This window comes from Bubalus kerabau, chromosome 8, assembly GCF_029407905.1.
Source record: "Bubalus kerabau isolate K-KA32 ecotype Philippines breed swamp buffalo chromosome 8, PCC_UOA_SB_1v2, whole genome shotgun sequence".
Classification (NCBI taxonomy): domain Eukaryota; kingdom Metazoa; phylum Chordata; class Mammalia; order Artiodactyla; family Bovidae; genus Bubalus; species Bubalus kerabau.
In genome coordinates, this window is record NC_073631.1 from 54,452,762 (window position 1) to 54,478,217 (window position 25,456).

The 25,456-nt window shown below is 38.1% G+C and overlaps 1 protein-coding gene across 6 annotated transcripts in view; it reads right to left on the reverse strand.

Annotated features, from left to right (window-relative positions):
* Positions 1–25,456, reverse strand: part of ST7 (suppression of tumorigenicity 7) — a 277,962-nt gene that overhangs the window by 74,315 nt on the left and 178,191 nt on the right. For 4 of the 6 annotated variants that reach the window (XR_008717824.1, XM_055590300.1, XM_055590302.1 and 1 more), the window contains exons 7-9: positions 23,914–23,982; positions 21,861–22,015; positions 19,648–19,745 (exon numbers count right to left, since the gene is read on the reverse strand). Coding sequence is in view for 5 of the 6 variants with exons in the window: in XM_055590300.1 (XP_055446275.1) it covers positions 19,648–19,745; positions 21,861–22,015; positions 23,914–23,982 (322 nt within the window). In the remaining variant the exon portion in view is untranslated. The remainder of the gene's footprint in view (positions 1–19,647; positions 19,746–21,860; positions 22,016–23,913; positions 23,983–25,456) is intronic. The other 2 variants (XM_055590303.1, XM_055590301.1) reach the window with 1 other exon arrangement.

Below are 25,456 nucleotides of genomic sequence, written 5' to 3' on the forward strand. Positions count from 1 at the left end.
CCCCACCCTCCAAAGCCTAGATCAAATGCCACCTCCTAAAGTCACAGCATCATAGAAAGTGAGAGCCAGAAGAGCCCACGGAGATCATCCAAACACCCTCCTCAGTTTACAGACAGCTCCCGCCCGCCCTCATCCCTCCAAACAACAATGAAGGCTGCAAATTTAAGTGACTCAGCCAAGTCAGTGCTGGGACTATGATTCAAGCCCAGTACAAATCCAAATTTCAATACATCAAAACCCTGTATCTGGCTTGCCAAGTCTAGGAGAACTAAACAATTTTGCTGATGCTTCTTTGTTATAACACTTACCTATTTGCTTGGTATTGTGTTTGCATGAATATATGAAGATGGCTATATTACAGAGGAAAGAGCCCTCTATATTTGGAGTTATTCCTGAGCTTAAATCCCACTTATACCACTTACTACCTGTGTGACTACCTCCGTTTTCTTATCTCCTGGGTCTCAGTTCAAATGGCATCTTCCCAGACTCTCTCTACCATCTAGCTATAGTCACCAGCTCACTCAACCATTTTCCATTGCTTGTATCATATTCTGAAATTATGATATTTATTTATGTAGCTGAATACTAGATAATTTAAAAAACAAAACAATAAACAGAGTGACAGTAGGTAATACTATAATTTCAGGAGTCAGCAAATTTTTTTCTTTAAAGAGCCAGACAATAAATACTTTGGGCTTTGTGAGCCATATGGTCTCTGTTGTGACTACTCAACTCTGACATTACAGCATGAGAGCTGCCATGGACAGTACATAAATGAACGAGTGAGGCTAGGTTTCAATAAAACAACTTACAGAAACAGGCAGATCAGATTTGGCCACAGGCCTTCAATTGTCAAGCCCTGGTTAACACAAATAAGTTTCAAAAATCAAAAAGCCTTCATAAAATGAGTATCATAGTGATATTACATTTGAAAAATAGAACATCTCAAACCAGCTCTTACACACAGCTGGTTTGACAGACCATAGTAAAATGGAAAAAGGCCTACTCTACAACCCAACACTTCCTCTCCCAGCTCTGTTTCCTAGAGACCATTCACACACATTTCTGAGGATTTACATACTGGGATATTCACACAGGAGGAGGAGCACTGTATAAACATGCTGGATGGATAGATCAAATGAGGCATACTCATGAAAAAATGCTATTCAGCAGGAAAAAGGAATAAGTTATGTTTAATACATCTTAATGTAGACAAATCAAGCAGTTTTGAGTTCTCTAAAAATACTATAGGAAACAGCCTGTAGAGTATAACAATTAAAACTTTTAACGCACACAAAATGATCCTACATATTGTTTATGGGTATATTATATATAAACATATGAAAACTAACTGAAAATACAAAGTTCCTGGTACCTAATGGATGGTTGTGAATGGTAGTCACATGGGGGTCTATAGCTTTGTATTGTTTTATTTTAAAAGTTTTAATTATTAGCTTACTGCTATTTATTATTAACTATAATTAATTCTGAGTGGTGAGGTTATTTTTCAATATATTAAACTTTTATATATAAAGTCGCTTCTTCAAACACAGGAAGCTCATTAGATGTACTTTTCATTTGTAATTCCTCAAGAGTTTCATACTCCTCATTTAGATTTTGTTTTCCTATTTTCTAATTGCCTTTTGAAGCAAAATTACTTCCTCCTGTTGGGGGTTTGACTATAGCTCCTTAAAATATTGCTCAGTTCAGTTCAGTCGCTCAGTCATGTCCGACTCTTTACGACCCCATGAATCACAGCACACCAGGCCTCCCTGTCCATCACCAACTCCCGGAGTTTACTCAGACTCATGTCCATCGAGTCAGTGATGCTACCCAGCTATCTCATCCTCTGTCGTCCCCTTCTCCTCCTGCCTCTAATCCCTCCCGGTGTCAGAGTCTTTTCCAATGAGTCAACTCTTTGCATGAGGTGGCCAAAGTATTGGAGTTTCAGCTTCAGCATCAGTCCTTCCAATGAACACCCAGGACTGATCTCCTTCAGAATGGACTGGTTGGATCTCCTTGCAGTCCAAGGGACTCTCAAGAGTCTTCTCCAACATCACAGTTCAAAAGCATCAATTCTTTGGTGCTCAGCTTTCTTCACAGTCCAACTCTCACATCCATACATGACCACTGGAAAAACCATAGCCTTGACTAGATGGACCTTTGTTGGCAAAGTAATATCTCTGCTTTTTAATATGCTATCTAGGTTGGTCATAACTTTCCTTCCAAGGAGTAAGTGTCTTTTAATTTCATGGCTAGCATCTAAGAAAAGGTCAATGTCTGATTAAACAACATTTAGAGATTTTCCTCAAAAAAACAAACAAAAAAAAATAATTTGAGCTAATAGATTTTAATGTACCGCCCTTGAATCTGATAATAATGACAAGATAATGATAGCTAATCTCAGAGGAACCACATATTAGAAACCCAATTCTCCTCCATCTGAGTTCCAGAGAGTATGGCCTTGGACAGATGTGGTGTGAAGAACTATATGAATTATTGTTTTATCTTGAAGGATGCCTCAGAGTTAAGATGACTGTAAATTCTTTCCCTCTCTATCCCCTTAGTCCTGGGACTGGGGTTGGAGTTGGGGTTGGGGTTAGACTTAGATGAGACCACCTAACAAGAAAACTCTTCTGTCACAAAATTCCTTCCTGCTTCTTCTCCAGAACCACAAAGATTCATATGACACATTGTTTTCAAAGTAAAGGAGAAGGCACTGGACATGGCAGTGGGGCTGCTGAAAAGGACTCCATGTAGGGGAGGTGGTACATTACAAAAGCCAAGATCACCACAGTCTTTGGAATCAGATAGACCTGGTTCCCATGCAGGGACAGTGGAGTTTCTTAGCACCGTGTGAGCTGATTTTTCTCATCTGCAAGATAAGGATAATATGTGCACTAGCTCACAGTACACCCAGACACAATCCGGGGCTTGAAAAGCGAGCTATTTGTTTTGCTGTGTGTGACAGTTTCCTTTTGGAGTTTAACTGCACAATATAACATATCTTGATTTATTTATTTATTTTAAAATAATGTGCAACAAATAGCTTGGTGACATAATTAGCCTTTCTACTAAGAAACTCAAATGAAGGCATATGATAACTACAAAGGCCTGTTTTCTATAATCTAAGTCATTCTAAATAAATGTTTAAACTCCTATCTAGTATAGGTTTGTTTATTTATTGTCAGCTATCTTCCCTGCTTTGGTAATTGCTTTCTTCTGGCAGTAAGAAATTTATATGCCCTGTTTTGCCCAAATATTACAGTTCATGTACAATGAAAACATTAACTTTCCTATGATTCCTCTAATACCTAGGGGGAAGAACATGGGATGGGCCAAGGATAGAATTTCAGTTTCAATTTTACATCATCTGGCTATTGTCAGTTCAACTTTATTTCAATGAAAGAATTTGAGACACTTCTAAGGTTAACATTTATGAGCTCAAGTAGGAAAAAAAGAAAAAGAGGAGAGTTAATTTACTGGATTTGAAATACTCTATGGACATAATTTAGAACTACAATCTGTATGCTTTTTCTCAGCTGACTTACAGGATGAAAACAACAGTTTAAACTTTTCAAGTTTGATTTGTATCTATTTAAACATTTTATTAGTTTAGCTATCCATGCATTGTTCTTTGAGTGAGAAAAGCAATGTGAAAATTCTTACATATTTTAAGGCAGAGGTAATTAAAAGAGATTCTTAGCCAGATTCCTACTGAGGTCAACGCAAGCTTGGCCTAATTAAAGTTTATAGAACTTGGCCTGTATTATATTCAAACAGCAGATACTATTTTCTTACAGTTGCAAGTTTGACATTGCTTAATTACAGTTTCAAACAAGGACACATACAGAAAATAGAAAATACACTCTGTATTGCATGCCTATTATTTTGTCATTGATTTCTACTGACACTGAGGGCCATGAAAGCGAAACAATTGTTTACTAGTGTCCTCAGAGGCCTCTGCGAGTTCCAGTTACACAGACCTCTACAAAATGCAGTCCTGAGAGGTGTAAACATACCTTAATAAGACAATGTCATTTTCAGAGTGAATGTAAAAGAAAATACTAGTATAGTTTTGTTTATTTATTGTCAGCTATCTTCCCTGAATTGGTAATTGCTTTCTCCTGGCAGTAAGAAATTTATATGCCCTGTTTTGCCCAAATATTACAGTTCATGTACAATGAAAACATTAACTTTCCTATGATTCCAACTTTGTATCTATTGCAAAGTTATATGACCAATGCATGATATTCACAGTTAGTTAAATCACTAGTTAACTAGTTCTTCACTGAACTGAGTACATGATGTAAAAACATTCATCACCAAGAACTGGAAAGGGAAGTGGCAGTTGTGGGGATGATGGTGAATCATCCAATGACAGCTTGGTATGACCACCCCCCACCCTGTCCCTCGCAAAAAATTCAGAAGGATGGAAGGTTATCTAATTACCTACTTTTCTTGTCAGAATTATGCTCAGTTCATTACAGAGAAAGAAATTTTCCTTAAAAATTTCTAGTGAATGAGACAAGCTTTGGATTTATAGAGATCCCAATAAAAATATTTTCAGTGTAAAACTTCCTCTTCCATTTGTTACTCAATCAGTTAAAGATAAAACAAAGGCAGCCCTGGTCATAATTTAGAAATCTCCAAAGATTCTCTTCCTCAACCTCTACCTTCCTTAGTGACATTCTTGTTTTTCACCTGCTCTGGTAGCCCAGTTGGTAAAGAATCTGCCTGCCAATGGAGGAGATGCAAGAGAGACGGGTTTGATCCCTGGGTTGGGAAGATCCCCTGGAGGAGGAGATGGCAATCCACGCCAGTATTCTTGACTGGAAAATTCCATGGACAGAGGAGCCTGGTGGACTACAGTCCATGGGATTGCAAAGAGTCGCACATGACTGAGCACGCACATGAACACACATGCATGCACACACATGCAAGACATCTAACATTCCTTTCCAAAAGCAAGGATCTTGATAGTACCACTGTTTCATCTATGTTATAATACTTTGTCAATATACATCTAAAATTTCTCCTTACTTTAAACTCTAGGGTAAACTGCAGTTTCAGGAACCCTGAATGTGAAGCTGGAGAAGACAGCAGAGAAGTCAGCCTCATCCTGTCTTGGGGAAATAATAATTTATACCGATCTTTAAAACTGAGAGGGAACACATTGAGTAAAACATTTTCTTTATCATCTTAAACTGCTTCAAATAGGGCTATGTCCTAGCCCTGAAATCATGAAAATCTGAACAATTTGATGCCTATTTCAAATGGGTAGGACACAAGCCTGGTAACAGGAAATAAGATGATAAACATCCTTCCATCTGTGATGACATGACATGGCTCTCCTGTTCCAGGAGTGGCCTCAAGGAGCAGCTAAACATCCTGGCCAACAGTTACTGCCAGAAAGGACTTTTTATGTCAAAACCACAATAACTGTGTTTGGCAGACACCCTTCCACATCCACACAGGTAATGGTAAATAACTCTGGTCAGAAGATAAAGTCATCTGGTTATCTCAGGCACAGTGAACAAATACTCATCCTGACAGGCATTTCACAACAGGGTCATGCTGAAAGTTTACAGTTATGAGAGATGTTTTTATAGCAACAGGCAGAAGGTCAGTACTCCAACCTTGACAGTCATCCACACACCACTCTGTAATCCCTTGGCCTTCCAGTGTTCTTCTTCCTCCCAAAGTCTTTCCACTCTACCCTCCTGAAACCCAAGTCCATGACATACAAATTTTCCAACACATCTATTAGCTATTTACAGAACATGAGCCTGAGTTCACGGCTTCTGTCAATTTCCCAGACAAAGCTTGTGTCTACCAGCAGGATGCAGGGCTGCATCCTAGTTCCCCAAAGCACATCTAGATTGTTACTGCTCAGCCCTGGGGCCCACTTCCTACTCCTCTGAAGCACACGCCATAAAGCACCAGCATCTGCCACCATCAGACTGGGTTTTCTACCAGGTGACAGACCCTCATACACTGAAGATTCTGACACCTGTCTCCAACTCTTATTCTTAACCTCAAGTCCTACCCTCCATATAGATGATTACAGTCCGTGTAAACATCCCACCTAGTATTCAAGATCCTCAACTGTTTTACCATCTCTAAGGAAAAAACTGTCCCTCTCCTGTAGTTAAATAACCCAAGGTTATAGCCAAACTCCAGACTGTGACATCTAGATGAGTCCCATCTATGCAACTCTTTGACCAAAATCTACTGATCTCATTTATTTCCAGGTGCTCTTTCTCAGAAGCCACTGGATGCTTCTCCTCAACCCAACCCATCAATGCTGGAGACCACAGAGCTCACTTCTTAACCTTCTTTCTTTCTGTCTACGTGATTTCATATAGAGATGAACCTTTGTTCACCTCTGCACACATGATTTCACGCAATACCAGGGATTTAACTCCTACGGATATGTTGATAACTCCCAAATTCCTCACCCCTGAGTTCTAGACACATACCCAGTTGCCCTCCTGATATTCCTACCTGGAGGTAAAAAGGCCATTTCAAATTTAATGTGGCCAAAACAGAATCCCTGCTTTCCCCTGAAACTCTGTTCCTCTCCTATTTGTCTTCCTTTCTATAAATGCTATGACCATCAAGAAGCCGCTCAGGCTAAAAACCTGTGGACTTCTAGGTTTTCCTGATTATACAATTTCTTTCATTCCACATCTGTTCCATTCAGTGGCTAATTTTTCAACTGGTTACTGAGAGGCTCTACGTGCTAGGCATTGCTTTCCTGGGGTACAGTAGTAAAGGTTAAAAAAAAACCAAAACCTCCCTTCCTGAAAGGGACATTTTAGTGAAGGGGGAATAATAAATATGCAGATAAATATATGGAGAGACTATCAGGTGGTACACATTCTAAAGAGAATGAATGAAGCCAAGAAAGGTTTTAGGGAATGCTGGCAAAGCAGGCAGAGGCAGGTTTAAATACAGCAGTCAGAGAGGGAGGACAGAGAAGGTGGGATTGCGAAGCTGTTTAAGCAGAAACTGAAGCGGTGGGGGAGCCAGTCATGAGACTGGAAGAGGAGAATTCCAGGGAAGACTTCCAGAAAGTGAAGATCCTGAAGAGGCAGTGAGTCTGGCGCATTCAGCAAACAGGAAGAAGGCCAGTGTGCCTGGAGCACAGTGAACACAGAGCAGAAAGGAGGGCTGCAGAATGTAGAGCCTTCTAAGCCACTCACAGAGTTTAAGTTAAGGATGAGATGAGAGACCACTAGAAGGTTTTAAGCCAAAGAATGACTATGTTTTAAATGGCTCATCCTAGCTGCTATGTGGAGAGACTCATACCTCAGAAAGCAGCCTTGTGTACCAGTGAACTCCTGAGTCACAAAGGCAATGTCTCTAAGCCCATGGAGAGGCAGAAGGCTATGGGGGTACCTGTTCTTAGCAAGCAGGACAGACAACTGACCAGGAAGGAGATATATTCAATGCTTATGTAATGATTATTTAAAAAGGGAATGCAAAAGAGCCAGATCATTGGCCTCCGTGGTCATCACATGCACTGCTGGCTTTGCCTGCTTTATGGTTTCTGTTCCTCCCGGCCCAGGTCAGCCAAAATGTCTTTTTTTCAGTAATCATGTCTCTGTTCACCCTAGAAGTCAACAGCTTCACTGATTCCTGGTGACAGAAGCAGTCTGGCCAAGAGAGCAGAGACTCAGACATCAGTTCTCCCTGTATATCTCACAGAAGGAAAAACTGTTTACAAAAGTCCCTGGTTGAGGTGTGAATGAGAGAAGGTACAAGTACAGGCTAAGATAATTATCATTTGGGAAAATGATATAGGCACTGATAAACTTAATAGCTGATCAAGAAACATAAATATAATCACGGATCCTTAGTTAGTAGGGACCACAAGAATAATATAGTCAAAGCTATGGTTTTCCCTGTAGTCATATATAGATGTGAGAAATGGACCATAAACAAGGCTGAGTGATGCAGAATTGATGCTTTCAAACTGTGGTGCTGGAGAAGACTCTTGAAAGTCCCTTGGACTGCAAGGAGAGCAAACCAGTCAATCTTAAAGAAAATCAATCTTGAATATTCATTGGAAAGACTGATGCTGAAACTGAAGCTCCAATACTTTGGCCACCTGATGCAAAGAGTTGACGTATTGGCAAAGATCCTGATTTTGGGAAAGGATGAAGTCAGGAGGAGAAGGGGCTGACAGAGGATGAGACGGTCGGATGGCCTCACTGATTCAATGGACATGAGTTTGAGCAAACTTCGGGAGATAGTGAAGGACAGAGAAAGAAGCCTGGCATGCTGCAGTCCATAGAACTGCAGAGTCAGACATGACTTAGCAACTGAACAACAACAACAAGAATAAAACAGATTTTTTAAATATTGAACCACTAGACCTATTCAATGGAAGAGAAGAAATAAAGAGGTAAAGCATGACATACAGAATATGTCAGCAAAAATAACTCTAAACAGAATAATAATGATGATAAACACAAATGGGAAAAACATATGAACCAAAATTAAAAAACTGTCAGATTTGAATAAAGATGATATTCAGCAAAACATTTTACAGATCCAAATGGTCTATCAAAAAGTTACAGAAAACCTGATTATAAAAAATGTAAATACATATATTAGGCAAATCCAAATCCAAATAGCTAGAACAGTCCATCTTAACCCAAATTAAAAACAAAATCAAGGCAGAACAAATCAAAACCACTATGAGGTACCATTTCACACCAGTCAGAATGGCTGCAATCCAAAAGTCTATAAACAATAAATGCTGGAGAGGGTGTGGAGAAAAGGGAACCCTCTTACACTGTTGGTGGGAATGCAAACTAGTACAGCCACTATGGAGAACAGTGTGGAGATTCCTTAAAAAACTGGAAATAGAACTGCCTTATGATCCAGCAATCCCACTGCTGGGCATACACACTGAGGAAACCAGAAGGGAAAGAGACACGAGTACCCCAGTGTTCATCTCAGCACTGTTTATAATAGTCAGGACATGGAAGCAACCTAGATGTCCATCAGCAGATGAATGGATAAGAAAGCTGTGGTACATATACACAATGGAGTATTACTCAGCCATTAAAAAGAATACATTTGAATCAGTTCTAATGAGGTGGATGAAACTGGAGCCTATTATACAGAGTGAAGTAAGCCAGAAAGAAAAACACCAATACAGTATACTAATGCATATATATGGAATTTAGAAAGATAGTAACAATAACCCTGTGTACGAGACAGCAAAAGAGACACTGATGTATAGAACAGTCTTATGGACTCTGTGAGAGAGGGATAGGGTGGGAAGATTTGGGAGAATGGCATTGAAACATGTAAAATATCATGTATGAAACGAGTTGCCAGTCCAGGTTCGATGCACGATACTGGATGCTTGGGGCTGGTGCACTGGGACGACCCAGAGGGATGGTATGGGGAGGGAGGAGGGAGGAGGGTTCAGGATGGGGAACACATGTATACCTGTGGTGCATTCATTTTGATATTTGGCAAAACTAATACAATTATGTAAAGTTTAAAAATAAAATAAAATTAAAAAAATAAATAAATAAATAGGAAAAAAAAAAAAGTAAAAGGGACAAAGAGGGGCATTATACACTCAATAATCAGTAAGACAAAATAATTATCAACATAAATGTATTTAACAATATAGCCTCAATGTATATAAAGCAACAAGTAATTGAACATGGAAAAAAGGAGGTTCATAAACAATGAGAAATGAATAATCAATCACACACCTCTCAGAAACTGATACAGCAAGCAAACAAAATATGCTCAGATACAGATCTGAATAACATGATTAACAATACAATTAAACTAGTAAATACATATAGACTTTTGTAACCAACAGAAACATACTGCTTTCAAACAGATATAACATTTATGAACTGACCATATACTAGACCTCAGAGGAGGCTTCCATTAAATTTTCCCCAAATCAATATCATATGATTTATGTTCAAAATCATATGATTTAAGTTCTCTAAAGATAATATAAAGAAGATTATGAATCAATGACAAGGGGCTAAAAAAATACTAAGATGAAATTATAAATCAGAAATAAGATAAAATTATAAAGAAATAGATACTTACTTAGAATCAAAGGGAGCTAAGTGTTTAACATAAGAAACTGGTAAAGAGCCAACAAACAGGGAATGGGGGAGGGGAGGAAGAGAAGCAGGTATGAGAAGAGAAGTACAAGTATGACCAGAAAAACTGGAATAAAGACAAAAAGTTGAGAAAATAAATAGAACCAAATCCTAGTTCTTTTGAAAAGTTTTATAAAAAAGACACACCTCTGTCAAGACTAATCAGCAAAAATAAAAGTTAAAAAAGACAAAGAGAACACAAAATGAAAAGGGGGGGAAAACTACAAACAAAATATTTTTTTAATTATGAAATAACATTATAAAAAGCTATAGGCAATAAATTTGAAATATATATAACATATATATAGTGCTTAAAACAGCCTAGTATTGAGATAAATGGGCGTAGTCATGTATTGCTGATGAGAATTTAAACAATCACAGGCAGCCATTCTGGGAAGTGTACTGGCAGGACATGCTAAAATCAATATTCATATGCCTAACATCCAACAATCCACTCCTGGCTACACACCCAGTGAAGGCTTCTCACATGTCTATAAGGATGTTCACTGCAGCACTGCTGTGATAATGGGAAACCGGAGGCCATGTGGGGGCCTTCACTGGGGAAAGGATAGGTAAAATAGAGTAAGAGTATAAGAGAGAATACAATGCAGAAATTAGAACTTGCAAACATATACCAGAGGTATGAGAAGTAAAAATAGATAGGCCTGAAAAATAATGTTGAGTAAAAATGGTAAGAAAATCTATAGAGATATAAGTTAAACACATACTGCATTACATATTTTGCAAGACTGTGATGGTCCTGGTCTCTCTAAAATCAATTAGGTTTTACTTTCCTGGGATTTCTAAAATGAAAGGTATGACAATGGGAGTTCCTCATCAACTATATCTTAGAAGTGAAGTGAAAGTTGCTCAGTCATGTCTGACTCTTTGTGACCCCATGGACTATACAGTCCATGGAATTCTCTAGGCCAGAATACTGGAGTGGGTAGCCTTTCCCTTCTCCAGGGGATCTTCCCAACCCAAGGATTTTCTCAACCCAGGGATCAAACCCAGGTCTGCCACACTGCAGACAGATTCTTCCATCAAACCCAGAGGTCCCATTATTTTTCCTCTATATAATGGTTTCCTCACCTCAGCAAAGCGAAGATTTGTTATAATTCACAAAAAGATCAAGATGCCATTATGATAAAAATGAGTAATGTGCTCTCTCAAATACAGTATGTTCAAAACTGAACTCCTAACCTTTCCCCCCGCAAACCTGCAGGTTTCCACATCTTAGCTAATAGGAACTCCTCTTCCATGGGAAAATACTTGGAAACATCCTTGACTTCTCTCTTTTTTTCACACTGCATATATATTGAAGGCTCAGCTCAACAGTGGATTCTACTCTCCACGTGGAAAAACGTGGGCCACATATATGAAAAACCCTGATACTGAGAGTTAGCTTATCAGCCATATATTTATTACGCTACAAGTAAAACTTTCATGTATATGACATGTGTAAATAAATATAACACTCTCATCTGCCTCAGGGATTATCTGCCACAGCTCTTCACTGTGAAGATAGAGTATAATGCTGATGAAACTGTGCTTCATCACTACTGATGCAACAAGGTAATAACCAATAAATCTATTATTTGTTCTTAGTAGTTAAATAACTTTCCTTCCTATATAATCACTAATTCTAATAACTTATTAAATAAGTTAACTCAATAAATCAGGCAAATCCAGAGAAGCAAATCATGATAAAAAAGCAAAGGTCATATAAAGTTTTCAAAGTCATATAAACTCTGAAGATCAGTGCATTACTATTTATAGCATTTGCTTTCAAAATTCACTTTTTCTTTATTTGTAAGTATTGCAAAGATAGAATCTAGAAAACATGACAACAAACACTTCAGGAACACTTACTATGAACTAATATATTTTGCTGCATACTTTGTCTTTAGTTCACCTGGCTTCCTGGTGGCTCAGAGGGTAAAGCGTCTGCCTGCAATGCAGAAGATCCGGGTTCAATCCCTGGGTCCCATTGTCTTTAGTTCAATGATATATGTGGTTTGGTTGTTGTAAAAGCTTGAATGGAACTGTGTTTAAGTGATACTTGGTTGCCTAAACTTATTAAAATGCTACTCCTATGCCTCCTGTCCACATAATGGTACTTGACTTCTCTCAACAATCAACATCTAAATAAATTCATCAATCAAGTTATTCATAATAATCCAAGATAAATTTCAAGAAAAAAAGGATATACTAATAAGATGGAAATCATGTGACCTTAAATGCTCTAGTTTTATTCCTTATAAAATTAGCACATTTAAGATATAAGGAAAAAGATGAAAAAGGAATAGAAATTAATGGGGAGCACGGGTATACCTGTGGCGGATTCATTTCGATGTTTGGCAAAACTAGCACATGTATACCTGTGGCAGATTCGTTTTGATGTTTGGCAAAACTAATACAGTGTTTCAGGTTTAAAAATAAAATAAAATTAAAAAAAAATTTTTTTCTCCTGAGAAGATCTTTTTACCTATGCAATAAAACAGAATTTCTGTTACTGAATATTCTCTAATTTTTTAAAACAATTTGAGAAGGGTGTATCAGTTTTTTTTTAATCTTTAATTTCATGAAGATTTTTCTTCATGACCATAAGTAAACAAAAACACAAATCAACAGTCCTTAATGTTCCAAAGATTCTGATTAGTCCCAGAGGTTTATATTTTCTAAAGTGTGCTTTCACCAGAAGTGCTTCTCTTCATAAGTCATTTAAAGGGAACCCTCTTGCTATTAATACTATTAAATTAATCCCCAAAGGTCAATTGCTTACACCCTAGGATACCTCTAATGACCTAGAAGGGATTATATAAAATGAACATCTACAATAATTTTCTGAATAGAACTCATTTTAATTTACATTAGTTTAAAAATAAACATTACGACTTCCAAGGAAGGTAGAATTAAACTGTTACCAAAAAGGTGTCTTAACAAAGGATGGCAAAGAAAAGTCACAGGTGCAAAGTGCTAACTGGGAATTTGTATGCTACAGCTCCAATTCACAGACTCAAATATTTTCTTGATTGTCTGTCTACAAGACACTGTGCAGTGTGCTGGGAGGGACACATGAGAAAACTAAATACCACACCAGCACTCAAGAAGCTCAAAATCTAATGAACTTCACTTATCCCTTTTGTATGTTATTAAAATTTGGCTCAAAACACCTGTCTCTCTCTGTTCATTGGCCCTAATTTCTTCTTAATGAAGGGATCATCTCAATAAGTGATGTGAGATAAAAATTGAGAACAGTAAAGTACGGGGATAAAATACTTGTGAAAGAAAAGGTCAGGGAAAATGGTACTGTATTACCTCAAAACTTGTGGAGGAGACCCCTTAGGGAAGAAGCTCAGAAATTGAACATCCCCAAGAAGGCTTAATTCTCGTATGGAAACTTGGTTAAGATACAAATCAACTCTGTTCAAAATCCTTACATGATCAGATACGAATTTATAGGCAACAAAGAAAGGGGGTGAAAAGATGTACACTGACTTATGAGTGTGTTACCTCAGTGAGATGGCATAGCAGGAGTGGAGGAGAGAAAATAACATCCTTATTTCTTGACTTGTTACAGTGAGTAAAAATTATTCTTCCAATTTAATAGGACACCCATGGTATGTGAATTAAATGAGATGGTATATGTAAACTTCTTAGCAAAGTGTCTGGTGCATAGTAATACTCAGTATGTGTCTTACATGAAAAAAACTGAAAACCTTCCAGTTCTCAACTGGGAATTGTAGAAATGAGGCTGAAAATATAGGAAGGATACAACCCAGGGATGAGGTAACTGCAGTTTCCTCTCACTAATTTTTATAAAGAACCCTGACTAAGAACAAAAGAATAATGTTTAGCAGTTATAACCCTATCGTCTAGACTGAGAAAAGGTTTAACATGGTCAAAAGCATTAAAAAAAAAAAAATGTCTTTAGCTAAATGTGATATAGGCGGTGAAATTCTGAAAGAATGAAAGTACTGACAGAGAGTTTTGCTTTTGTATGTAACCTGGTGCTATGGATTGAATTGTGTACTCCAAAAAACTATACGGAAGTCCTAACGCTCGGTTCCTATGAAAGTGACCTTACTTGGAAACAGGCTCTTTGAGAACATAAATAAGTTTTAGCTTCAGAAATGATTAACATCAATAGATAAACCCACACAAGTAAAAGTCGAGGTCCTTAGTAATTTTAAAAGGATTCTGAGACCAAAAAGCTTGAGAACTAAGGGTTGATATTAGCATCTATTTTTAATTGAAAAAAAATGGAATCAAACTATATCTATTATTACACCTTTCCTTATCACTTAACAATATATCTTAGACAGTAATGGTAAGAATAGCAACACTAACTGAGTACTTATTCTTTGTAAAGTCCTGTACCAAGTGCCTTGCAGGAATTATTCCATTTAATTCTTATACCAATCCTATGAAGTAGGTACTCCACTAGCACCCTGGCTATCACTGATGCAGGTGATTGGAAGATCACCTTCTCAGAACTATGCATTAGCTATGCAACCTTGAACAAGCACCTACGTCAAGGGCTGTTATGAGCATTAAGTGATTTATATTTGTAAAGCACTTAAAATAATACCTAGAACATAATAAACACTGCAGATATGTTCATCAGCATTCAAACCTCTGAGTCTAAATGTCATTTTCCAGAGTTGTAGACGGAAATCAAAAAGAAGGCTTAGAACAGTCCAGGAAACACTTCAAATTTGGGAAGTTAGGAAGATGAGGAGAAACTAGCCAGGAAGACTGAGACTTCATGAGGACTAAGAAGCATGGTTTCCTAAAAGAAATAAAATGTTTTAATAAACTTGTGATGACCTGTGTCAAATGAGAGGCCAGGATAGCGAAAGAGGTAGAGCTGCAGAGACAGGATGAAACAAGAATCAGGGATAACAATGCAGAGGTCTGTAGAAAACTACTGAAAGGAAGAGAAACAGGTGGTAAGTCCAAGAGCCTGTGGTCAACTTTCAAAGGAGCTATACATTTTAGGGAAGAGGGGAAGATGATGATCTAGACCAAGGAAGGACCAAGGAAGACACTACCCCACATTAGCCTTTATTTTGCCTCTCTCTTACCCCTCCAACTAGGTCCTCACCAAACTCTTTAAGTTCACTTACTCTTGACTCCCCAGATCCCTATTCAGTGAGTCCCATCTAAGACTCATCTCCCCAAACTAGCACAGTCCCAGGTCAGTCAAGGGTTCTAGTAGGAACTGATTAATCCCAGGGATGCTTTAGAGGCTTGTACCTACCACAGGGGAAACTCAGACTACAGATAAGCAGAGTAAATAAAAAATTGATGTCTGCCCCAAAACACATCTACTCACTTCAGGATTCTCCACATCAGCAGTTCTTAGTGGGGGACAAATGTCTAAAGATGGGGGAAGCAACAAGCGAGGGGGCAACTACTGCACCTAGTGGGTAGAGGCCAGGTATGCTGCTGACCATCCTACAATGCACAGGATGCACACAACGAAGACAGGTGGCCCCGAATGTCAATGCTGCCAAGGCTGGGAAACCCCACCCTAGACTCAGTGACCTGCGGCAAGATGAGCTTTAAGAAGGTTCTCTTATCTGGGCACACACTCCCATTCATACCAGGGGCCAGATGGAGCATGGCTTAGGAGCCAGACCAGTCAGTCTCATGAATTCCATTTCCAATCAACTCAAACAGGACCAGGGAAGCATAGAGGAAAAACCTGAGGTTAGCTCATTGGTAAAAGTTAAAAAGAGAAAATAAATTGTGTTATATATCAAATGTTAACATGAGAGACAAAATTCTTTTAAATGAAAACAAGCAAACAGACTTTGCTTTAAGTTAAGAAAGCAGAAAATACAACTCTTTTCATTTTGAATATTAAATAACACCTTATAGTGAAGTTCAAAAGCCACCATGCTCTCTTAGCTCTGCTTGCTGCCAAACACTCTTCAATAGGGAAGGTACTCTTGTATTCTTGACTGCAAAAGGAAGCTAATTAAAGTGGGTTTTTTGAGAAAATATCCTGAGAGTTAAAAATAATTAATGTCTTGCTTTTAAAAAAGAAACCATGAATCTTGACATTAAGGAGCCTATGTTTTCTTTTCTCATCAATAGTTCACTTAGAGGATCAATATTTGGATCCACAACCATCGACAGCCTTCCCAGAAATCCATTCACTCTTTCAGGATAAATCACTAATGAACAGTTTTTAACAGTTTTCCCTTTCTTAAGAGATGTCCAGAGAAATGTTTTAAAGAGTCTACTTTCTACACGGAAGGCATTTTGACTCTACCATTTCTGTTTCCACTTTAAAATCTGCTCTAGGAAAGTTTCAACTAATACATATGGGGTAGGATGGCTGTGTCTTAATGAAAAATTAGGTCCTTCTGCCCTAAGGCTTTATCAGGAGGGTGCCTGGAATCCAGTGTGCTGTTTTATCAAAGGAAGCTTTCCAGCAAGATGGCTCATGTGCACACTGTTAAAGGAGTACCCCCTCGGTGAAGTTCCTGTCTATGCATGACCCGTGACCTGAGAAGAGTCAGGACGGACCAACTGTCTCCTGCAGGGCTGGGGCCAGCTGCAGCTTCAACAGAGAGATGCTTCAATCTTCCCTCCTCCGCTTAGGGTTCCAGGAGCTTCTGAAGGAGAGAGTATTTCGGATATTTCTCTTCAAAACACAGTTCTACCATGTCTGACAGTGTCCTTCACAGGACTGTTACAACACTGGGGCCCCTATCTACTGGATGTTCCAGAAACCCAGTCAAAAGACAACATGTATTGGTATTCTAATAATATGACAGATGATTTTTTAAGAAAAGTAACCCAAGAAACATATATAGATATACACATGTATGTGTGTGTGTGTGTGTGTGTGTGTGTGTGTATATATATATATATATATATATATATATATATTTATACACATATGACGGAGAAGGCAATGGCACCCCACTCCAGTACTCTTGCCTGGAAAATCCCATGGATGGAGGAGCCTGGTAGGTTGCAGTCCATGGGGTCACTAAGAGTCGGACACAACTGAGCGACTTCACTTTCACTTTTCACTTGCATGCATTGGAGAAGGAAATGGAAACCCACTCCAGTGTTCTTGCCTGGAGAATCCCAGAGATGGGGGAGCCTGGTGGGCTGCTATCTATGGGGCTGCACAGAGTCGGACATGACTGAAGTGACTTAGCAGCAGCAGCAGCAGCATACACATATGAAAAGAGAAAGACTAATTGATTCATTCAAGGAAAGGAAATCAGAAATATCTCAAAATGCTCATCAGAGGAACAGTTCAGCAAATTTAAGACATAATTATATAATGGGAAAAAAAGTAGGGCAAAAAAGGGAAGCATATCTATTGTATGTCAGGTGTTTTCACATTATGTCACTTCATCACTCCCTCAATTAAGCTTTTAGATAAGAATCATTATCCCTGATTTACAGAAGACAAATGAAAAGCCCATGAAAGGGAAGAAAGCTGCCCTGAGTCACAAAGTTAATGAAGAGCGAATCTGAGATTCACTTGCAGGTTTTCTTACTCTCTGCCCAGCATTTATTTTATTGGATCCCAGATTTACCACCCCCACCCCCACCCCTGCCCAAGATCTGTTTGTAGACTATGTCAATAAATGGAATTGCAAATATAAAATAATGTTAAACAAAAATTAAACCACAGTATAGATGTATTGGTTTTAATCATGTGAAACTTTATATGTATATACTAAAAATTATGACAATCGGAATGAAGCTGATTGAAAAAAAAACTGGAATTAAAATCATCTGAGTTTGTTTTTCCTATGAAGTTGCTTAAGCATATAATAAAGAAAATCACCAGAATCTGTTCTTCCATGCATGCTTGTCCCAGGCTAATTAAGGTTAAGAAAAGGCAATAAATATAAAACACCTTGTTAAAGGCTGAATGTGCCAGGGCCAGTTTAATGTAGCTGGGCCACTTTCACATAGAGAAATACCCTATCCTTCATAAAATTCTCAGCTCTTTCAGTGACTGGCAGCGTTTCTTCAATCTATTAAAGGCTGGAATTTCTGCAAGTGAAAAAGCTTTGAGAGCAAGTCATGTCTCTACAGAAATCACCTTTTCTAAAATTTAGCACTTATACTATATAATAAACATTCTTTCTTTTTTTTTTAATTTTATTTTATTTTTAAACTTTACATAATTGTATTAGTTTTGCCAAATATCAAAATGAATCCGCCACAGGTATACATGTGTTTTCCTTCAACAAAAGAATTTAATCCTGGGAGGTTCCCTTTGCAGTGGCTTTGCCTAAGAAACATCTATCACCTTCAGTCAAGTTAGAGTTATTTTGGAATCTCCCTCCTGTGTTCCTCTCTGCAGGTCTGGGGGCTATACTGCTGTTTAGTGGAGTAGCCAGATCCCAAGCCAGAAGCATGGGTCTCACTTGTGTCATCCCATTATGCTGTAACTTGCAGAAACAACCAGGGGTGATCCTGAAGTGCAGACTCCCACTGCCAAAGAGTAACTGAGAATTTACATGAATAATACTGGTCCAGAGACAAACTGAGAAAGGGCTCACTGGGTTTACACAATCCTGTTCTCAACCCCAAAGCTGAGACCTGTGCAAGACACCACTTTTACTTTACCCCATGTTTCTTTTACTTTTATAATGGGCAGTTTACCTATGCCTCCTAATTAAGTAAGACAGTAAAGGAATGAAATGTTGACAAAGGCTTTCTGAGACTGTTTTTCAAAAGAAAATGGTTTATAAATACAATCCCCACTGGTGTCTGTTTCTTTACGAAAAGCATTTCTTACTATAAAAAAAGAAAAAGTGGAAGTAAAAGTTCCTCCACTGGTTTCCCTTAAAACCACTGTTTTTATTTAAAGTTACATAATAATAACCTCCTTTGGTTCTCTTGTTTTAAAACTTTCACCTATTTCTTCTCTTATTATGTTGACTACTATTAATAAAATGTCTTGATTCAAGAACCTAGGAAAATGTTTGAAATGACTCTAATAAGATTAGATCATAATGTTATTAAATTTGAGAGTAGCAATTTGAGCCATAGTTTATTCAAATCGTCCTAACAACTAAATACAAAAAATGTCAGTTAGCTAAAATGGCTGATCTCATTCTTGGCTTCCGGCTACAGCCCCAAAGGTCTAATAACAAGGATACTCCTTTAACAGGCTAGTCATTCTATTAAAAGTTTTGCATGTATTATCTCATTTAATCTTCACCATGATCCTAAGTAGTAATCATTATTATTAGTGTGTTGCTATTGCTAAAGTTATTGTTATTCCCATTTTATGGATGAGGAAATAGGGCACAAATAAGCTGAGTAACTTGTCCGAGATCACTCACTGACTAAGTTGTGAGTTAGAAGAGAAGCCCAGCCCCCATGACAGCACCACACCATCAGCGGTACTATCTGCTATGGTCTCACTTGGCGAGCTCCTCCTTCTCTAGGTCAGGTGCATTGCCACTACTCCCAAACACCGCTTCACACTCACATCTCTCATCATTTTCACTGCTTCTCTGGTCCTCCCGAGTCTTCTGGCACACATGGCTAGTCTTCTTTTGATGTAGACCAAGACATTGGTGTCTCGTCCTGAAGAGGGAGACATAAAACATGAAAACTTAAAAAAAAAAAAAAAAAAAAAGAGCTTTCAGCTGAGCAGCAAAAAAAAAAAAAAAAAAAAAAACAGAAATACAGAGGAGTATTTTCCACGCCCTTGAAGGAAAACCTCAGAAAGAACAGTCTGCTTCTTTGACTTTTTCTTACTGGAAGAGCACTGACAACTTTGCTAATAGCAGAAGGTATACAGAGTGAAGTCAAAGTACTTAGCCTTCCAAGGTCAAAGCATGTGACTGATTATTAATCCATGCTTTTGAGTTAGGATATTGAATATTCGATAAATAAAATCATCTGCCACAAAGTGCTGGGAAAATGGACATATCAACATTGCATGCGGTTTACAAGCAAAAATTCCACATTCTTCTAGTGTGCATGCCTTTGGCGAAGATGCAAAGAGGTGAATCTCAGGTTGCATCCTGATGAACTATTATTTCTTTCCTTCTTGACAATAAGTCTAGAGAAGCCTCATCTTGAACTTCTGTTTTATATTATTCTTTCCCTAACACTAGTGACATCATAATCATCTCCAGGTCCCCAAAGCAGTCAATTTCAGATGGCAACATAACACATTCCAGATATGACAACAGACTATGCAACAAAATGAAAAACTACCCTAGTGTTAGAGAAAGTATTGACAAGCTAAATAGTTGTAATAATAGTCACCAAAATGGCTCTTAAAAAGCACATTAACAACTTCTCATCTTAATCTCTTTATTTAATTATGTGTCTTTTTGGATATGTTTCCAGACCAGTGAGAACATGCATGTACTTAATCCTCAATAAAATTACCATGTTTTAGAAAAATATGACACACCTGTTATAGATTAAGTATATGTATAATACACAGCTATTAAAAGATGTTAAGACCAAAGTCCTAACATTTCAAGTTTCAAACAATGAGAACAAGATGTGTGTTGACAATTTGCCAGATACCTACCAATTATTTTAAAGATGTGATTATATTTTTGGATAGATTTGGGCAACAGGTTGAAAGGATTAATTTACAGAAGAAAAGAAATAAAGAAAATTTCTCAAGTTGTATTACAGATTTTGTAATTTTATGTATTAATCCTCATTTAGTTCACAAAACAGACATTTACTATATATGTCTACAAAATTCACGGTGTTATACATATTTTTTAAAAAAAGCAAGAGCGACATGATGATTAGAGAACTGATTAACATATACACTGTGCTTAGTTGCTCAGTCGTGTCCAACTCTTTGCGACCCCACAGACTGTTGCCCACCAGGATCCTCTGTCCATGGGGATTCTCCAGGCAAGAATACTGAAGTGGGTTGCCATGCCCTCCTCCAGGGGATCTTCTCAACCCAGGGACTGAACCCAGGTCTCCCCCATTGCAGGCGGATTCTTTACCGTCTAAGTCACAACATATACACTACTACAGAATAAAAATAAAAACCTGTGCATTGAGGGGTTATGTAGACACACTTACATGTACACGGGCCACTAAACTCTCAGTTTAGTGTACTAAAATGAAAGGCCTCATGTTAAAGAGTTGTGTTAAATATGGGAAGTCATCACTTTAAATATAAAAAATATAAATAATTAGGAATTTAGGGCTCTTCCTCCCTAGAAGCCAGCAACAGTGCTTCCTAAACAATAGCTAAATACTGAGACAATCACCAATCACTGTTAAATTCTTTAGCTGTCCTATTTCAATTCATGCTATATAAGACCCATGAGATAAACCTCTGATAGCATTAACACTAATTTAAGTCCTGTTTGCCAACTAAGACTTAAAATTATGGGGCAGAGAAGCAACTGGTATATAGAACTGTGTAAGAATTATGAGGAGAAAAAAGGTTCACCATTAAAGGTTATTATCATTTATTTCTAGAGTTAAAAATCTATGGGGCGGAAAGAAAATATGAACAATAATGAAGCTATAATTTAATTATGTACTGTGCTCTTATGGAGAAGAAAAATTAATAAAAACAAAGAAAGGCCAAAAACTTCATTTATTCTAAACTCGGAGAATCATATTTTGAACCGGCCTGAAAATTTGCTCTGACTAATCATATTACAATTCTGATCCCCCAGCACATCAACCTGGAGGAAACCTTACTGTGTTGGGCTTCATACTGGGATCCATGATGCTGCAGCTGCTGAGAACGCCGGTAACAGCCATCTCCAGCTTTCAGGGCCTGCTTAAACAGCTTCTCTGCTTCAGCAATGGTTGTTGCTTCTTCTTCAGCCAAGAGAATATAAGCAGTTGCACACCTGTCCATGCAGATAATAGCCACCATCAATTACAAATCCAGGGACATTGTAGTAGCTGTAGGAGTGCATGCAGAAGGGCAGGAGTTACGCCAGAACATGCAGAGTGGCCAACCGGTTCATGCACCCCTGTTTGCAGTTGTTGACATAAAATAATGGTACAAAAGAAATGTCTGTGTTTTAGCTTGAAAGGGACGATGAGTAGTATTAGGAGCATGGGGCTTACATATGGACTCTGCCCCTTATTAGTGTGTCCCTTTGGGCGAGTTATTACTCTGCCTCCCTGATGGAGAACAACATGGAATCTACTTGTTCACAGCATTGTTGTGAAGGTTAAGTAAGGTGATGCATGAAAAGTGCTCAGTACAGTAGTAGCCAGCATGTGGTACATGCTCAACAATGTCATTAATGATGGCAATGGTAATAGCTGTTGTTAAACATCTCCTTCTGACACTCAGTTAGAAATACCAGAAAGCTTACTTCTCTTTACTACACACAGATTCTCTTTAGTCTTAGGATTTATTCAGAATGAGAAATTCATTAAACCAAGTAAGTTGTTTCACAAGCAGTGCTTCAGCATCTCATTACAGTTAGCACTGGTTTCCTATGTCAGAGAAGAAGCCTAAAAGAACCTACGTGTAGAGGTTATTTCAGAAGAGCTCAAAATTTGATTCAGCCTCAGTAGCAAGCAAGAGTTAAATTTCATACCTTTAACAATAATAGCTACCACCTGATGCTTACTATATATTAAGGACTGTACCAGGCACTTAACATATATCATCTCATTTAATCCTTTCAACAACCTCTAATGTAGAAAGTCAGAAAGGATAGTCAACTAATGAACAAGGGGAACTCTTGAAAATTTAAACCTTTCAAATCGTAGAACAACTCAACTGCCAAAGAAAGGGAATGTGATAAGGAAATGGTGAGGCCAGAGCAGACCACACAGGTCCTGATCTATAACATCCCTTGGCTTTCTCCACTGCCTCTCTCGTGGTCATTTCCCTATTTATCAGAGCCTCCATCAGACCACAAGAGAGAAAAACAGAAAGGAAAACCAAATGTTGCTTCTACTATTCATAAACTAAAATAGCCAGCTAGGAAACGGAGGCTGAATTCATGAGTAATATGAGATTTGGGGTTACTCATTAATCTCAGCCTTGAGGAGAGGTCTTTTAATTCTTTAGCCAATCCCTCTAATTTCAGGCAGGACTGATCAATAGGGCTTTAAACTGAATGTGGTGAGGTAGGGAGGAAAAATGCCCAGGAAAAAAAAAGTTGTAAAACCAATTACTGTGGAAGGCAGCAGATATGACTTGGAGAGAATAAACATGATGCTGAAACTGCCCAGTAACTCACTGGAGAAAATAAGTGGGTTGGGCAATCAGGAAGCAATACTTCATGCTTTAGGTGCTGACACATGAATATGGGTCCAGGGTTATAAAGTGAAAATTGAGATTATAATACTGAGTGGTAGACACAATATCAGAGGAATTAGCTATAAGATTACAGTCGGTGGGCTGGGAACTCAAGACAGGTTGGGGCTAGCTTGCTTGCTTTGTGTATTTATATTGCAAATAGCACTCTTAGGAGGAGAGGCAGAGTAGCACTACTGGCCAAGAAAACATACATCTATGTGGAGACTCATGAATCTGGGGTAGAAACATGCTAAGAGTTTATGAGTGAAGGAGAAAGGAAAGAGCAGTAGAAGTGCTAATGGTTGGTGGGGACAAAACAGACTGCTCAGCTCAATGGGAGATAGAGATGATGTGTCCTTGTCACAACACAATACACATACAGAAGCAAGAAAGTATGGTGATGGGAGTGTCAACCATCCAGATATCTGCTAGAATACGTCTCATTTGGTTAGAAGGAGGGCACTTAACAGGTTCTTGACTTACTTTGGTAACAATTTTATCTCCCAGATGGTAGAGGAAGCAATTAGGGGAACTTCAACTCTGGACCTAATTCTGACCAAGAAGAAAAAAATAGTTGGTGAAATGAAAATTGATAGGAACATTCAGAGAGTTACTATGTCATTTCAGAGTTTAGGATAGTAAAAGAAGGTAAGGTGGACTTCAAAAAATTCAAAGAAAAGAGGCATGATTCAATGGCATGAGATGCAAAAGGCAAATGGTTTAAGAGGGTTGGCAGCTTCCAAATGTCTAATCACAACTGCAATCACAAATGATCCTCTCGGGAAGAAAAGAGGGGTGACAAGTAACCACTATGGCTGCGCAGAGGTCGCTCACAAGATCATATTTTTAAAGGACATATAAAAAAAGATGGAAAGAAGGTATGTGATGAAGGGCTATAAGAGAGTGAAATGAGCTTATAAGAATGTCAGGAGAGCTGCAACTTCACATTAGCTGAAGCTCGCAAAACAAAATAAAGGCAAAACGAAAAATGCTAAAGACAACCATCTATTCCCTGTATTCATATTATGTTTAAGGCCCTGTAACCACCCCAACTTCTCCAAAACCATGACAATATAAGTAAGGAAAAAAGACAAACAACACAACAACGTCAAAACGAGGAAAGTTTATAGTTAGTAGCAACAGATAGTAAAGAGAAAACAAAACTCTCTAACTCCTATTTTCTTCCTGGTTTCTCCATCAGGAAGAATGATTGTCAGACTGACAAAGGGAGAAGAAATTAAACTCTAAAATGAATTAAAAAGATGTAAGATAGCACATAACTGATCTATGCTAAATGAATTACTATACTGGGATGGGCAAATCCCAGAAAGCCAACAGATCTTGTAGGCAGCCCATGGAATTGCTCTCTGAGGATTGTTAAGAAATCACAAACAATGGAAAGGTACTAGAAGATGAAATGACAAATGTAGTAAAAATGTTCAAAAAGGGGAAGAAGGCAGACTTCCCAAACTACAGAACTATTTGGTTCTGATTTGGAAAGATATTCTAATGGATTATTAAAGGGATAGTTTCTAGGCATTTTGAAAAGAAGGTAGTGAATGCTGGAAGCTAGCTTAAATTCACTAAGAATAAATAAATCAGGCTGCGTTAACCTAATGTACTCTAATGGATTTACTGCACATTAAAGATCCATAGCTACAACTAGTATCTCAAAACGCAGAAATACAGGCTGAATCACGGTGTAACTAGGTGGCTTAGTAATTGGTTGTACAATAAAACCCAAAGAATGATGGTTTGTGAAAACATGACTCTAGAGGGTGGTTTCTATATGTAGCGTCACAGGGTTCTTTTCCTGGTCCTGCCACTTTTATCAGAAACATGGATGACACATAGAACGTAGGCATATCAAATTTACAGATGACAAGAAACTGGAAAATAAATATGTTGCATGACAGAATCAGAAACCAAATAGATCAACAGGTTACACTGGCAGGATTTCCAACTCTCAAGTGAATCTTTTCACTAAGACCTCTGAAGATTCTGTAACCTTCTTCAGAAAAATCAT